Source organism: Hoplias malabaricus, chromosome 2, assembly GCF_029633855.1.
Source record: "Hoplias malabaricus isolate fHopMal1 chromosome 2, fHopMal1.hap1, whole genome shotgun sequence".
NCBI classification, from domain to species: Eukaryota; Metazoa; Chordata; class Actinopteri; order Characiformes; family Erythrinidae; genus Hoplias; species Hoplias malabaricus.
The window spans coordinates 21,061,244-21,077,225 of NC_089801.1; the positions used below are offsets into that span (position 1 = coordinate 21,061,244).

Here is a 15,982-nt window from a genome sequence, read left to right on the forward strand (position 1 = left end):
TAGAGCACCTTTCATACAAAAGCATTTCAAAGTGCAATATTATAATATTGCAGTAAAAGTAAATACATAAAAAGAGTAAAAGAAACCATGATAAAAATAATCAAATTATGTAGTAGAAACAAGAAAAAACAAACAAACAAACAAAAACAACTTTATTTCAGCAGAACTACTACTCTGTGTTTGGAGTAATGACTCTCACTTAACACGCATACCTACAGCTGAAGTCAATGAACTATTATTTTATAAAAACAAGGAAACTGATTTAATTTATGGGTAAAATACAAATTGTTACTATATAAATACAATATTATCAGCTTATGCTGCTCTATAAAGGAAAACCGGTTTAACTCTGGGAAAAAAAGCTAAATCACCTAATTTATGTCAATAAATAAATTTAAAATAATAATAAAAATAAATATAAAAAACATGCACATGGAATACTGAGGTTTGTGTTAACAATAAGAAAAGCAAATAACTTTGTAGATGAATAAAATGGAGTGTCTACTGACAATGTGTCTTGTTTATTGAATACAAAAACTCTTAGAAAGCTTTTGCTCTTTGAACAAGGCCACAACCCTGGGGTATACATTTTTCTGACAATTTGGGAAACCAGAGTACAGTGTTTATTGTTAAACTTATCATCCCTATCCCAGTGTAATCAAATATATCCAACCCCACCCTTTGATGACCACTTTCAAGAGAATAAAAGCTTTGAGGATGTTCTTTGCTGCACATTATCTTGAACACCTGCAAAAATGTTGAGAATCCTTCTCTTCGCTGCCTTCACCACACTCGGTAAGCTCTACTGCTAGATCTAATTTGACTAACGTTATAATATTGTCATGGCAATATCATAAAATAATTATTTTTAGAAGCTGTATATAAGATCTTCATTTTTGCTGATTGCATTTGGCCGTTGCTTTCCAGAAAGATGTGGGCTAGTCTAGTGTGCCATGACGTTTCTTGAGATGGGACGTGAAAATAAAAATCATGATTGTGCTATCTTAGGTGATTTAATTGAATGTGTGTTTCTTCACCATTAAAACAGCACTGGGTGATACTGTTGTTCCTTATAACAATGCCACAAAGGAACGGCCAGGGAACAGGATCATTGGGGGTTCTCTGTCCCCTCCCAATGCTTGGCCCTGGCAGGTAAACACCATCAAGTAGTTAAACATGTGACTTGTACATTCAATTAAACATTTGTTTCCTGAAAGTAAAATGTGTGCATTTTACAGGCCTCACTTCGAACTCAAAGTGGCACCTGCTACAACCACGTCTGCGGAGGAGTTCTGATCAAACCGCAGTGGGTGCTGACCACCGCTCAGTGTGTGGACGGGTGAGCAACTCACAGTAGAATCCGCTGAACAATGATGTTTTGAATTTCATATACTGAATACTTCTTGTCTTATGCAGCATTCGCATTGCTCTTGTTGTCCTTGGGGAACATGATCTGACTCTATATGAAAGTGGAAAGGATCAGTATTATGGGGTCAGCGACATCTATATCCACCCCGGCTGGAACAAGGACTTGACTGCCGGGTCAGTTGTACAATGCCTTTTATTCATCTCAATATAAGTTTGGACTCTGCATGTTACAAATGCAGGCAGACTGTGTTTTAGGACATGGAAATAAATGTTTTCTAATACCAATTGTACTTACACAGTTTTTCCTATAACAGCATAGTATTTGAGAATCTTTATTTTTAAGAATGCGTGCTATGAATTAAAGAAACAGTAGATTAAACAGGAAACGACCAATACTGCTCTTTTGACCTCAGGAATGACATCGCCCTGATCCGTCTGACATCCAGCGTCACCCTGAACTCTTACATCCAGCTCGCTACCCTGCCTCCCACTGGCCAGATCCTCCCAGGGAACATTAACTGCTATGTCACTGGCTGGGGATCAACTCAGAGTGAGCTACTGCTCTATATCCTGCTAATACCACACACTCCTTTAATGGAATTTGGAAAATACAAAGCAACCAATGCTGTTTTAATGCTGTAATAAAATTAAGCAAACTGTTAGAAGTCCTACCGGTGTAGCATTTTGTTCATAAAAGTAACACGGATCTGAACCCCATATTCAAATCTATAGAGGGCAGCGATGTTATCCACTAGGCTTTTCCAAAATGTGCATGAAAAGAGAGTCATGAATCCATAGTCTAAACTATCTCTTTCTCTCTTACAGCGGGTGGATTCCTCTCTGCTCAGCTGAAGCAGGCTTCTCTACCTACAGTGGATTTTGCTACCTGCTCTAGCATCAGCTGGTGGGGCACCCTTGTCAAGACCAACATGGTTTGTGCTGGTGGAAGCATCAATTCTGCCTGCATGGTGAGAGCATATTTCCATTCTCTTTGCATCAACAACAATGTCTGAATTAACTGTGGAGTTACACATTAACCACACAGTCAACAACAATAAAAATGCAGGTGTTGTCACCATTACAAACAGTGTGTCAAGGTCTTGGTTATTACTGCATAATTACATGTAATTACACAAGTTTATACCAAAGTGATGCACACTCACAGAATCTGTACCACTGTACCATTAGGCCGAGGGGGCAGCCTTGTCTTAAAGGTCAGAGGACCGGCTTGGTACCAGAATGCATCTTGGAACATCCACGGCTGTAGTGCCCTTGAGCAAGGCATTGAACCCCAAAATGCTTCCTGGGTGCCAGGGAAGGTTGCCCGCCGCTCTGGGTGTGTGTTCACAGCCCCTAGTGCGCTAGTGTGTGTATGTGTGTGTGCCTCACTGCCACAGATGAATTAAATGCATTGTACAATGTCAAATAATTGCACATTACATTATTATCTGTTATTAACAATGGCTATATCAACAGTATTTAAAATGCTATTGCATGTGTTTTTAAAATGTAACTACACTTCTGTTAGACTAAGTAGTACGTAGAAAAATTATATAAAAGTGGATTATTATTTTTAAATTCCTGTTAATGTCCTGAATAATACTCTGATGTTCTTGTCTCTCACTCTAGGGGGACTCGGGTGGTCCTCTGAATTGTTTGGTTGGGAACAGCTACGTGGTCCAAGGACTTGTGAGCTTTGTGTCCGGAACCGGCTGCAACACCATTTACAAACCCACTGTCTTCACCCGTGTGTCTGCCTTCATTCCCTGGATTCAGAGCGTAAAAAGAAATCTTTGATTCATTTATTAATTGAATTGTACAAGGAAACAGTATCAATTATACATTTAAACAATCCACAAGTCTCCATGTTTGATTCTGTCTATTCTTACCCCAAACAGATCACTGGCTAAATGGTGCACAGACAAGACAAGGGCATACTGAGAAGAAGGGATTCCCACAAACATTTCTTATTTGGATCCAATTAATTCACAACTGTATGCAAATGATCAAAGTAGTACCCACATTAAAATAATAATAAAAAAATATGTTAAACATTAAATCTTTTGTTTTTCTGTTACTGTGATCTCTGCCTGTTTTATTCACATTTACATATACACTGACCAACTTTATGAAAATTTATACACAGCTTCAAATTCTATCCAAGTTCGTCAAAGAAAATTTAAATACAAAAGCACAAAGAAAGATTTTCATAAGTTATCAACTTACAGATACTAGTTATTATTGCATTTTACAAACTAATAAGAAATTAATTAGTAATAATAATATTAATAATATAATCTGCTCCTAACAGACCACTGACTTACTGTTTATGAATATCCCATTAATTAACAGTGAAAGACAGTGATATATTATAAGCAGATTCCAAAAGATAAGTCTTTGTACTTACAATTTTGAAGCATGATGCTTTTGTGAAGGCTTTAAATAAGATGTTGGAACACTGCTGCATGGATTTGATTGCATTCTTTCTTGAGAACATTACTATTTCTGGGAAAAGAAAAAAAATGATGAAATCTGCACAACGATAGTATGTTCACTCAGCATTTGTACTTTAGTTGCAAATAAATAAATCTCTGAAAAAATAAAAACATTTCTTTAACCCAGAAAAACAAGTCCTATCAAATAAGGTTGAGATATTTTGGAAAATCATTCATGAATCACTGCTTATTTCAATCTGAGAGTCTTCAGGCTCTTTGGATTTGAAACAAATATTGGTTATTATACTTTCAATAAACTGAGATTGCATTAGGAAGGCCATTCAACATTTTCTTTCAACACAGATATTAGAACTGCATTTCCATGACCCACCTAATCCAACAACAGGTCAGGTTTGGGTTTAAAATATACACCTTGGAGTCTAAAGTAAGAATGGGCCAGTCATTAGTGAGAGCTAGTACTGATGTAGTTTGATTAGTTCTGAAAGACATGTTCAGTACCTTTAGTTTGGGAACATAAACTTGAGCCTGGACTCCAAGACCAATGCTGAACATAGTAGTGGCTAAATTCACTGTTTCACTAATAAAAGCATTGTTCATAATTAAACAGCACACATTACACCTGTGTGACTTCCTTCAGATAGATGTTCAAGAGAAGGAGGAAGTGCCTGACAGAGTACAGCTGCAGTTCTCTGAACAGTTCTCTGTCTTTGATTATATTGAAATTATACAAAAAAAGTTTAATACACAGACCCAAAGCATTAAATTTTACACTGACTTAAACAAATCTATGAAAATGAAGAATGACAGAAGATGAGTCCAACAAAAGAGAAGAAAATGTAATTTTAGAACTAGGATTTTGTGTGATCTGTCTGAAAAGATAGGTCTTTACATTCTGCCTATCATTGTGGTCCAATTAAAAACACATATCTCGAGTTTTGTCGATAGTCAAACGATATAGTAAACTAACACTGTTCTTCACACTGTGTGAAGATTTCATGGTGAATGGACCAATAGGAATGCCCCAAAATTACTCGGAATAAGATCTTTTTACATTCACTTCCACCGAAATTCAAGAAGGTTATTTTCCCTCTGCTGTAAAGTTACTATTTTGGGAGATACATGTTTTAATTGGACAGTGACAATATGTGAACACAGTATTAGGGTTTTTGCACTAACTCTGCCTAAAGAAATCACAGTATTCCACATGATTCCACACCAAAATACCCAATTTTTCAACTATTCTACACTCTTAATATTAAAACAGTAGAACACTATAGCATAGTGGATAACAACCTTAACCTGTGTGTTTGAGACTGGGATCTATTTATCTTACCCTGGTAAATCAGACAAGACCAATTCTGACAGAGATTCCAGCATTACACTTGTGTCAAAGTCTACCAACAGGAGCTGATTAGATAAGAGTAACTCAAACCATAAAATTACACAAACACTTCCTCCTGGCTATGGTTTACACTGAGCAGGAAAATACCAAAGGTGTTTATCTGACCACAATGAGGAATTACAGGAAACAATCAAAGAAATTGCATTTCATCTTGCCATTATGAGGTCTTGAGTTACACTCAAACTGAAAATGAAAGCTTGTTTCACCATTTGTTATTTAGGAAAATTAATTAGTCATTCAATTTATAAACAGCATGTATGATAGAATTTAAAAAGTAGCACTGTACAGAGTAAGTAATAATATGGTAATAAAATGTTTTAATAATATTGATAATATTTATATCATTCAGTATTGTGCAGAATGCAGTGGCTTTACCCACTTCACCCATGATACACAACACCAAACCCACCCTGCACCTACCACACAATACATTAGTTACACACTGCATCAACTGCACTCAGTATTTCAAAGCAGCCTGGTCTCAGGGTGAATTGGTAAGTATTATAATAAATGTCCTTTACCAGGATTCATTGGTTCATTCAAGATGTATGACATTTTGTTCATACTTTGTGGTTGTATACATCAAAATAAATGCCTACCAAACATGTAGAATCAGACAAAAACAAAACATGAGCCAAATTCTAAACTCTAATGAATTAGGAGAAGCCGATGTGTTTTACTGGGTAATGTTTCTGTGGTACTTTTTTCAAGTACACTGCACATAATTTGTGTGGATTTATGCTATAGGATTTAAACAAGTGTCTTGTGCTAATTTTTAATTTCTAAAAATTGAATAAAAATAAAAATATAAAAATATTTAAATAGTATAAACAATTTGTGATTTTTTAGATGTGAATAACCAATAAGAAATAAAGTAAGATTTGTATTTAGCAGCTATTACCCCATTTAATTTCACCTTGTAGTTATTTCAGTCAGTAATTATGACTATCCATCACAATCTAGCTATTAAAAAACTCTAGAATTAAGCAGAACATCAATTTAAACTAAAACCTCATTTCAATAAACTTATGCCTGTGTTTAATTTAATAATCTTTTACACCTGCCTGCAGCTACAAATACTGATTACATATGGAAACTGAAATTAATATATTTGGAATTACAGCTTGTTACCATATTATTACATGTTTATTAACATGTTTAATGTGAAGCAGAAAAGCTGCATTGTTGAAGCCAATAAATAAGAACTTATTTTTATTTGGATAAGCTTCTTTCATTGGTTAATGCTTATCAATATTTTCAATTATTATTCTTTTTTTTTCAACACTATCTGCTTAAAAAGAAAAAAGAAACCCAAAACAACTGATGGAAATGAAGCCAAATTGGTTCAATTCTTATAAGAAAACTTTGCTTCCTCTAATGATAAATGATAAATTGCTAGAATGCCTCTTTGAACGAGGCCATGATCCTGTGTGTGTCCCTGCAACTGAAAGCACTTATGGGAAACCTGAGTACAATAAATTATTTAAAGTTGTGAAACCTGTAATTCAGTGTGGACATACGCACCCAACCTCACCCTTAATGCCCACTTCTAACTGGATAAAATCCTCATGGCTTTCTGTGCAGCACATCATCTTGAACACCTGCAAAGCTGCTGAGAATCCCTCTCTTCACCACCTTCAAAGCACTCTGTAAGATCTACTGCTAGAACTAAGTTGATTATTCATTCATTATCTGTAACCGCTTATCCAGTGCAGGGTCTTGGTGGGTCCAGAGCCTACCTGGAATCATTGGGCACAAGGCGGGAATACACCCTGGAGGGGGCGCCAGTCCTTCACAGGGCAACGAACACACTCATACATTCACTCACACACTCACACCTATGGACACTTTTTTGAGTCGCCAATCCACTTACCAACATGTGTTTTTGGACTGTGGGAGGAAAACGGAGCACTAAGTTGATTAACTTGATCATATTCTCATAGCTATGTTGTAATACGACATGTTTTAAGACATATGTAAGATCTGCATTTCTGCTGATGCCATTTGTCTGTTAATAGTTTCCAGTAAGACAAGGCCTGATGTAGCCTGTTGGCCAAGAACATTTACAGTCTGTTCAAAAAGCAACCACCTTTCCACACCCCGTCATGCCACATCTCAACAAAGGAATGCAAACATGTGCCACTAATTTTCATGAACAATATACAAGAAGTGGAACCACTTCTTTAGATTTCACTTTACTTTCAAGGAGCTGAAAACAAAGTGAGTGGGTTGACCTCAGGGTGAGAGTTAGAGATCAGAACTATTTTACTTCTGACCAAATATATAATGTTATAAATTTTGACCTAAATAAGAGCCTCTACTGTTATAAGAAGGCTTTGCACTGGACGGTAGAATATTGCTCTGAAGATCTGATGGCAATAGTGAGGTTGGTTACTGATGCTAAAGAGAGAATGCTATAGAGAATAATCTGAACTATCGCTTACTATCTTACAGTGGGTGGTTTTCTCTCTGCGCAGCTGAAGCAGGCTCCTCTACCTACAGTAGGTTTTGCTACCTCCTCTAGCAAGGGGGGCACCTTTGTCAAGACTAATCTGCACTCTTAATGTTAGAACAGTACAACACTGTAGCATAGTGGATAACAACCTCAACCTGTGCATTTGAGACTGGAATCTATTTATCTTAGCCTGGTAAATCAGACAAGGCCAATTCTCACAGAGATTCCAGCATTAAACTGATTAGAGCTGATTAGATAAGAGTAACTCAAACCATAAAATTACACAATCACTTCCTTCTGGCTATGGTTTACACTGAGCAGGAAAATACCGAAGGTGTTTATAATGAGGATTTACATTATTGTGGTCAATGTAAGGAATTTGTACATCACAGCTTATTTAGTCCTAATGGTATCAATTGTCCTGTATACTAAAAACGCAAAGTAAAATAATGCATAACACTGTTGGCCTAGAGTTTGTTTAGAGTACAGCCAGAGCAGCAACGGCGCAGCACAGCCCAGAGAAAGAGCATGAGCAGATGCAGCAGCACAGCCCAGAGATTAGTGCAGCACAGCTCAGAGACCAGTGTAGCAGCAGCACAGCCCAGAGATCAGAGCAGCAGCAGCACAGCCTATGAAAAACAAATTTGTTTTTTCTAATGTAGGTCACTTTTTGTGCCTAATTCACAGATGTCATAGGCATTGATTGATTGATTCATTCATTCATTATCTGTAACCTCTTATCCAATTCAGGGTCGCAGTGGGACCTACCTCATTGGGCGCAAATCAGGAATACACCCTGGAGGGGGCGCCAGTCTTTCACAGGGCACCACAGACAGACACATTCACTCACACACTCACACCTACGGACACTTTGGAGTCACCAATCCACCTAGCAACGTGTGTTTTTGGACCGTGGGAGGAAACCGGAGCACCCAGGAAACCCACACAGACACAGGGAGAACACACCAACTCCTCACAGACAGTCACCCGGAGCGGGAATCGAACCCACAACCTCCAGGTCCCTGGAGCTGTGTGACTGCGACCCTACCTGCTTTGAATACATAATGCTCTTGTTGAAATGAATTTGCAGTGTTCATTCTTGGAAGAAATCTGATGTTTAGAGGCATAAACAAAGCTCTTTAGGTTTTCAAAGAGACTCAGATAGGGTGAGCTTGCCAGGACTTCATGAAAATTTTCTTCAGAAATTTTCACAGCCACACCTAATTTTTGTCCCTTTAAAAATGGAGCTTCAGTAACCGGCACATTTGTGCCCCCAGACATCCATTTTTTCCAAGGATGAAATTTATGATGTAATTTCAACATCAATAAATATTCAGCATTCAGAGATTCAGACTCTAAGTAAACGATGAATCAGAGACTAATCAGTAATATCAAATCGTAGTAATCACTTCAGTGCATAAGCACTGTAGTATTTCTAAAGTTATTGGCACATAATTAACAGCAGCAAACATCCACTTTTCTGAGTTGTCATTGATAACCTTACTGTAAGTTTGTTTCACATCAGTGTGTTTGTATTTGTGTTCAGGCTGCTGCTATTGGTGAAGTGGAGAAAGACACTGAGTGCAGAGTCATGGCAATTTACACAATTCAAAGTAATGGTAATGAAGATGATGCTGAGCCACAGGACTTTGTCATTATTATAGAGGACATTAAGGTGCTCAACATTTTTGCCCTCATAATGGTTTTTAATTCATTTATTCCATTGCTCTCTGTGTTCCTGACAATTTTAATTTGACTTGGTCCTGGAAATCCTGATTAATTTGAATGCATATAATATACACAAAAAATTTGCATGTGTTGTCAGAGTTCAGTCTTTATGCTCATGTTGCTTTTGTAAATGATAATTGCGCAAATGCTGATATTTGAAATAATATTTTGAATCGTTTTTTCCGGTTTTAAGTCTTGACTGGGGTCAGGGAAGTAGGAGTTAATATTAGGATAATAAAACCAATTACAAGATGGAGGTAGAAATTTATATTGCCTAATTTTCTTGTCACGAAAGTCTGAGAACCCGTTGTTTTGGATTTTAGTTAATTGTTGTAAACAATCAGTCTACAGCTGTTTATATTTAAAACCTGAACAGTTCTTGACAACATTTGTGCATAAACAGATAAAACTCAACCAAGGATGTTAGAGAATTAACAATTTTTTTTTCTTTAATTTGAATTAGTACATAATACTGTATCTGCTCAATTTAGTGTTTAATTATTTAGATTTAGATTTAGAGTCGATTTATACATTCTGTTCAACACATTAGAAACTGATTTCAATTTAATTGTGTTGATCTGCTGAGTTAGGATGAATGTGAAGTTTAGAACCATATGTGAATGTTTTCTGGGGGTTGCTGTACATTAACAGTATTTCTCTGCAGACCTGGCAGCATCACTTCATTCAAAGTGCTTAATTGTATTAATTCAGGAAAAATCTGTTAAAAGTTTTTTTCTGTAAATCATGTACTGTCATCACTTTATTGAAAGTGTATGATTGGAACAATTCAGGAATATTGGTATTTCTCTGCATAACTTGTAATGCTGTCACTTTGTTCAAAGCGCGTAATTGTAATAATTCAAGAAACATATGTTAAATGAAGGTATTTCTCTGTAAAACCTTTAGTGTTTTCATTTTATTGAAATTTTTCATAATAATTCAAAAAAATCTGTAAAATAAAGGTATTTCTATGCAGAACTTTTAGTGCCATCACTATATTGACAGTGTTTTTTCATAATAATTCAGAGAAAAATCTGTAAACAAATGGTATTTCTCTGTATAAATTTGATTGGCATTTTCTGTAAATTTATTGTTTTTCCTCTGAATTTAAATAAGTATATTTGACTTTAATTTTATGGTTTTGGTTTGGCAGACATTGCTGCCATTCATTTTATTTTTTTTTACAGTACATCTACACTGGGTTGAACAACATAGTCCTGGCAACACTGTTCTGCATGTTTAAGACTGGGATCTAATCTTTTTTTTTTCTTTTGGTAAAGCAGTTAGCTGTCTCCCAAATATGGACACACTTCCACCTTAAGTGAGCTGAAAATAAGCCAATAATACCCGCCTATGGAGCATGTATAGAACAATATCCTCATCCCAGTTTGTGCATTTCAACAAATCACTGCAATTAAAAAAAAATATTATAAAAATCTGGAGCTCCTTTCGATCACTAATTTTAGCAGATCTTATTTTGCCCAAATAAGATGAAAGTAGTAAGGGCTGTATTTTTACTGTTATTTCATTCAGTTATTATGATTGTCCTTTAAACTCTTGCTGACCATTTAACAGAATAACAGCCTAGAAATGTAGGCAAGTCAAGGCAAGCTTATTTATAGAGCACCTTTCATACAAAAGCAATTCGAAGCGATTTACAGAAGAAACAGTTAAATTAAAAGCAAAAATACAAATCATAAAAGTCCAGTAAAACAATTATAATATTGCAGTAAATGGAAATGCATGAAAAGAGTAAAACAAGATAAAAATGATTAAATTATGTAGTATAAACAAGAAAAATCAAACAACCAAACAAACAAAAAAACAACTTTATTTCAGCAGAACTACTACTCTGTGTTTGGAGTAATGACTCTCACTTAACACGCCTACCTACAGCTGAAGTTAATGAACTGTTATTTTATAAAAACAAGGAAACTGATTTAATTTATGGGTAAAATACAAATTTATTACTATATAATTATGATATTACCAGCTCATGCTGCTCTATAAAGGAAAACTGGTTTAACTCTGGGAAAAAAAGCTAAATCACCTAATTTATGTCAATAAATATATTTAAAATAATAATAAAAATAAATATAAATAAAAAAAAATATTTGATGTAAAGCTCTATCACAAACTCATGACCCCCAGATGAAACATGATCTCACGGGTTGTTTTACTTATATCATAAAATGGTGCTTTCACTAATGCACATGAAATACTGAGGTTTGTGTTACCAATAAGAAAAGGGAAACGTTGAATAGAATAGAATAGAATAGAAACATCCATTTTAAACAAGTGTCTGGTGCTACTTTTTAATTTATACCTATTTTTAGAATCTTTTTTTTCTATTTAGCAGCTATAAACACCATGTAATTTCACAATTTAGTAATTTCAGTCTGTAATTCTGACTGTCCACCACAATGTAACTATTTAAAAAAATCCCTAGAAATTAAGCAGAAAAAAGAGTAATTTACACTAAAACCTCATTTCAATAAAATGATGCCGGTTTAATGTAATACTTTTTTACACTTAGCTGCAGCTACAAATACTGAATAACTATGGAAACTGACATTAATATATGTGGGATTACACCTAGTTTTCATATTATTGCATATTTATTAACATCTGTAATGTGAAGCACAATAGCTGCATCATTAAAGCCAATATATAAGAACAGCAACTGATGAAAATAAGGCCAAATTGGTTCATTCCTTATAAGAACACTTTGCTTCCTCTAATGCAGGTTGATAATGGAGTTTATTGTCTGGCTGATTTATGGGTAGGAAAGGACAAGGTTTTGTGGAGAAAAGGCTCAGATTGTCCATTGACAAAATTTACTGAGGCAAAACATTTCAGCAAACATTACTGGAATGCCCCTTTGAACAAGGCCATGACCCTGTGTGTGTCCCTGCAACTGAATGTACTTATTGGAAATCTGATACAGTAATTTTGTTAAAGTTTTGAAACCTGTAATTCAGTGTGGACATACGCACCAAACCCCACCCTTAGTGCCCACTTCTAACTGTATAAAAGTCCTCATGGCTTTCTGTGCTGCACATCATCTTGAACACCTGCAAAGATGCTGAGATTCCTTCTCTTCGCCACATTCGGAGCACTCGGTAATATCTACTGCTAGAACTAAGTTGATTAATTTGATCATATTCTCATAGCTATGTCATAATATGAAATGTTATAAGACATATGTAAGATCTGCATTTCTGTGAAGCCATTTGGCTGTTAACAGTTTCCAGAAAGACAAGGCCTAGTGTAATCTGTTGGCCAAGAACTTTTACAGTGTTTGGTGCTTAGTTTTCAATCAATCAAACCTCAGTCTGTTCAAAATGCTATTACTAGCCAACACATTATTTTTGTACAGTGTTTAAGAGACGGGGCACAAATTATGATTATGATCATCTTTGGTGATTTAACTGTGTGTTTCTTTTCTATTAAAACAGTGCTGGGTGATACTGTTGTTCCCTATAAAAATGTCACAAATGTAAAACCACAGGGCAAAGTCATTGGGGGTTATGTGTCTGCTCCCAATGCTTGGCCCTGGCAGGTAAACACCATAAATAATGAAATATATTACTTTAATATTCGATAAAACATGCTTTTTCTGAAAGTAAAATGTGAACATTGCTAAACTCTACAGGCCTCACTGCGAACTCAAAGTGGCATATGCTACGTCCATGTCTGTGGCGGAGTTCTGATCAGAAAGCAGTGGGTGTTGACCACCGCTCAGTGTGTGGACGGGTAAGTGAGCATCTCACAATGCTAACTGCTTAGAAATATTATGAATTTCCTACTAAATATGTTTTCTTGCGCAGCATTCAAATTTCCACGGTGGTTCTTGGAGATCATGACCTTACTTCAGCTGAAATGGGCAAAGAGCAGTACTACGGAGTCAGTTCTGTCTACATCCACCCCGGCTGGAACCGGGACTTGACTGCTGGGTCAGTTATACATTGCTTCTGAGTAATTTTTGGATTTGAGGTTACAAATGTATACACAATTTGAAAAGCTTTAATTTAAAAGAGATTACCATAAAAGCATGTTTTGCTTCTGACCTCAGGAATGACATTGCCTTGATCCGTCTGACCTCGGAGGCCATCTTGAACGCTTATGTCAAGCTGGCTCCCCTGCCTTCCACTGGCCAGATCCTCCCAGGAAACACTAACTGCTATGTCACTGGTTGGGGAGTCACTCAGAGTGAGCAATTGCTTTATCTCATGATAAATCTAATAATTTATTCAGTAATATTTGGAAAACACTTTTATCCTGAATATTTTAATGCTGCAGCAAAGGTAAACAATCTGCTTGGAGTCTCGCTCAAGGAAAATTATTGGATTTTTTTTTTAAACACGTTGATGTTTGAACAAGGATCTGAATCCTACACTGTCAGAAACAAACTGTCACTGTGGTGGTATCTCCCACAAGGGTACATAATTTTACCTATTATATAACTGTACTCTATTATAATTGTTGATTATAAATCTGTTTCATTTGCCCCATGCCATCTCCAGGACTAAATAAAGATTTTTGTCTTTACAGAGTTCAATAATAAAAGATTACCAATATTCAACTATCCTTGTGGAAAAGAGAATGTAATGCACACCTTTAAGGAATATAACTGGACTTTAACACAACTCTCTGTACATTTGGTGACCAATAATGTACCTCTACCATATCTTTGTTTCTGAGAGTGTATATTTGGCCCCATAGAAGGTAGCTTTGTTTATACTGCAAGTGGGGTGTAGGTTGACTGATGCCCAAGTTAGTTCAGACTATTAATTCGTGCCTGCAACCCTCTCTTTTGCAGCTGGTGGCTTCCTCTCTGCTCAGCTGAAGTATGCTCAACTGCTTACAGTAGATTATGCTACCTGCTCTACCAGTAACTGGTGGGGCTCTAAAGTTAAAAGCACCATGATCTGCGCTGGTGGTGGCACCAATTCTGCCTGCAATGTGAGATGTTTTTTTTTCCTCTATGCATTAATTATACTTTATCCAATAACTGAGTACTGACATATTAATGAATCACAAAACACCACCATAACTACAGGCGATGTGGTTACTTTTGCACATAAAGAGATAAAGAGTTTGGATCTTGAAAGTCATGGTATAACCATATGTAATTATCATAATTTAAACTGAACTGATACACGTGCAGTCACAGAAGCTGCACTACTGTGATCTGTAATAGCGACTACACCAACCGGTGTTATATTACTATTATATACGTTCTTTCTGTATAATTACAGTTATTAGACAAAAATACACATCAACTTTTTTCATATTTCAGTTAAAAATCCTTAACTCTGATTGATAACTGCATGTAATGATTCACTATAATCTTTTCTTCTCTCATTGTAGGGAGATGCTGGTGGTCCTCTGAACTGTATGGTGGGTGCCAGCTATGTAGTCCATGGACTTACAAGCTTTGTGTCCGCTGCTGGCTGCAACACCATCGGGAAACCCACCGTCTTCACCCGTGTGTCTGCCTACACTCCTTGGGTGATTGGTGTAAGTACAAGGCAACAATAAGAGACAAATGAGTCCTCAATCTAACAAGTTAATAATCCTTATTAATTATTCTTTAATACAATGAATATTTATCTCCATCAGATCACTGGCTAAATGGAGCCAATCAGGGAAGAGAGATGGTACCATGACCCTTAGGGACTCCAACAGTTTCTCCCTCTTTTATCATCTATTCCAATCATGTAATCAATTTATCCAATATGTATCCACATGATTTACTACCTTATAAAAGCAATAAAAAAAGAAATCTAAAGTCATTTGATTTAAGCGTCTTTATTTGAGTCATATGGTAATTAATGTTTAGTTCTTTGCTTTCAGGCTTTTAAGATTCTTGTGGAACAATTACATTTCATTAAACTAATTTGATTCCCTTATTTTCTAACACAAACCAACCAATGTATATGATACAGTCATATACATGTAATTTTACATTTCAAACATTAAGTATTCTGACTTCTTACTGGAAGTTTTCAATCCACATTAAAGGGAATGCCTACTCTTTGAATTGTTTTCATTCAGAAGCTCTGCATCTTTTAAGGTGAAGCGGTTTGTTAGAGAGGTTTTCATTCATGGTTTGAATTAAAAATGGTTTGAATTAACTCGAAATGTTTAGTTTTGTAGCACTGTCAGTAATGCAGTTGGCTGTTTACTGAGTTTGGAGACATTTCCACTTTAAGTGATCTGAAAGAGCAAAAATATGTCAATATTATCCACTTATGGAGCAGGAATAGAGTAATAGCCTCATCTTGGTGATTCTTGGTGACTCATGATTTTATATGTTTCGAGTTCTCTATGTTGTTAAAAAATTCCAGATGCCTTTTCTTTGCCACATCAAGACATGTTTTACCCTTTTACTGACACTGGAGCTTTGTAAACATTAGACCAGTTTTGAGAAGGTCCAGAGACTGCAGCCTTAGGAAATGAAGAAAGATCCTCAGAATTTTATAAAAATTTCTTTTCATTTAAATTTTGAATGTCCTTTAAATTTCTACAGCAAAGCTCTTTGAAATTCATGTTCCACCTGAACCAACA

General features: G+C 35.9%; 2 protein-coding genes across 2 annotated transcripts; both read left to right on the forward strand.

Annotated features, from left to right (window-relative positions):
* Window positions 1-755: 755 nt before the first annotated feature.
* LOC136676122 (elastase-1-like) lies at window positions 756-3,165 on the forward strand. Its single transcript, XM_066652990.1, has 7 exons — window positions 756-795; window positions 1,049-1,152; window positions 1,239-1,339; window positions 1,417-1,542; window positions 1,782-1,918; window positions 2,194-2,336; window positions 2,998-3,165. The coding sequence occupies exons 1-7, from the start codon at window positions 756-758 to the stop codon at window positions 3,163-3,165; spliced, it is 819 nt and encodes a 272-aa protein (XP_066509087.1).
* Window positions 3,166-12,491: 9,326 nt separating this feature from the next.
* On the forward strand, window positions 12,492-14,953 carry LOC136676129 (elastase-1-like). The gene is made up of 7 exons (XM_066653001.1): window positions 12,492-12,531; window positions 12,868-12,971; window positions 13,065-13,165; window positions 13,240-13,365; window positions 13,485-13,621; window positions 14,232-14,374; window positions 14,783-14,953. The coding sequence occupies exons 1-7, from the start codon at window positions 12,492-12,494 to the stop codon at window positions 14,951-14,953; spliced, it is 822 nt and encodes a 273-aa protein (XP_066509098.1).
* The last annotated feature ends 1,029 nt before the right edge of the window (window positions 14,954-15,982 follow it).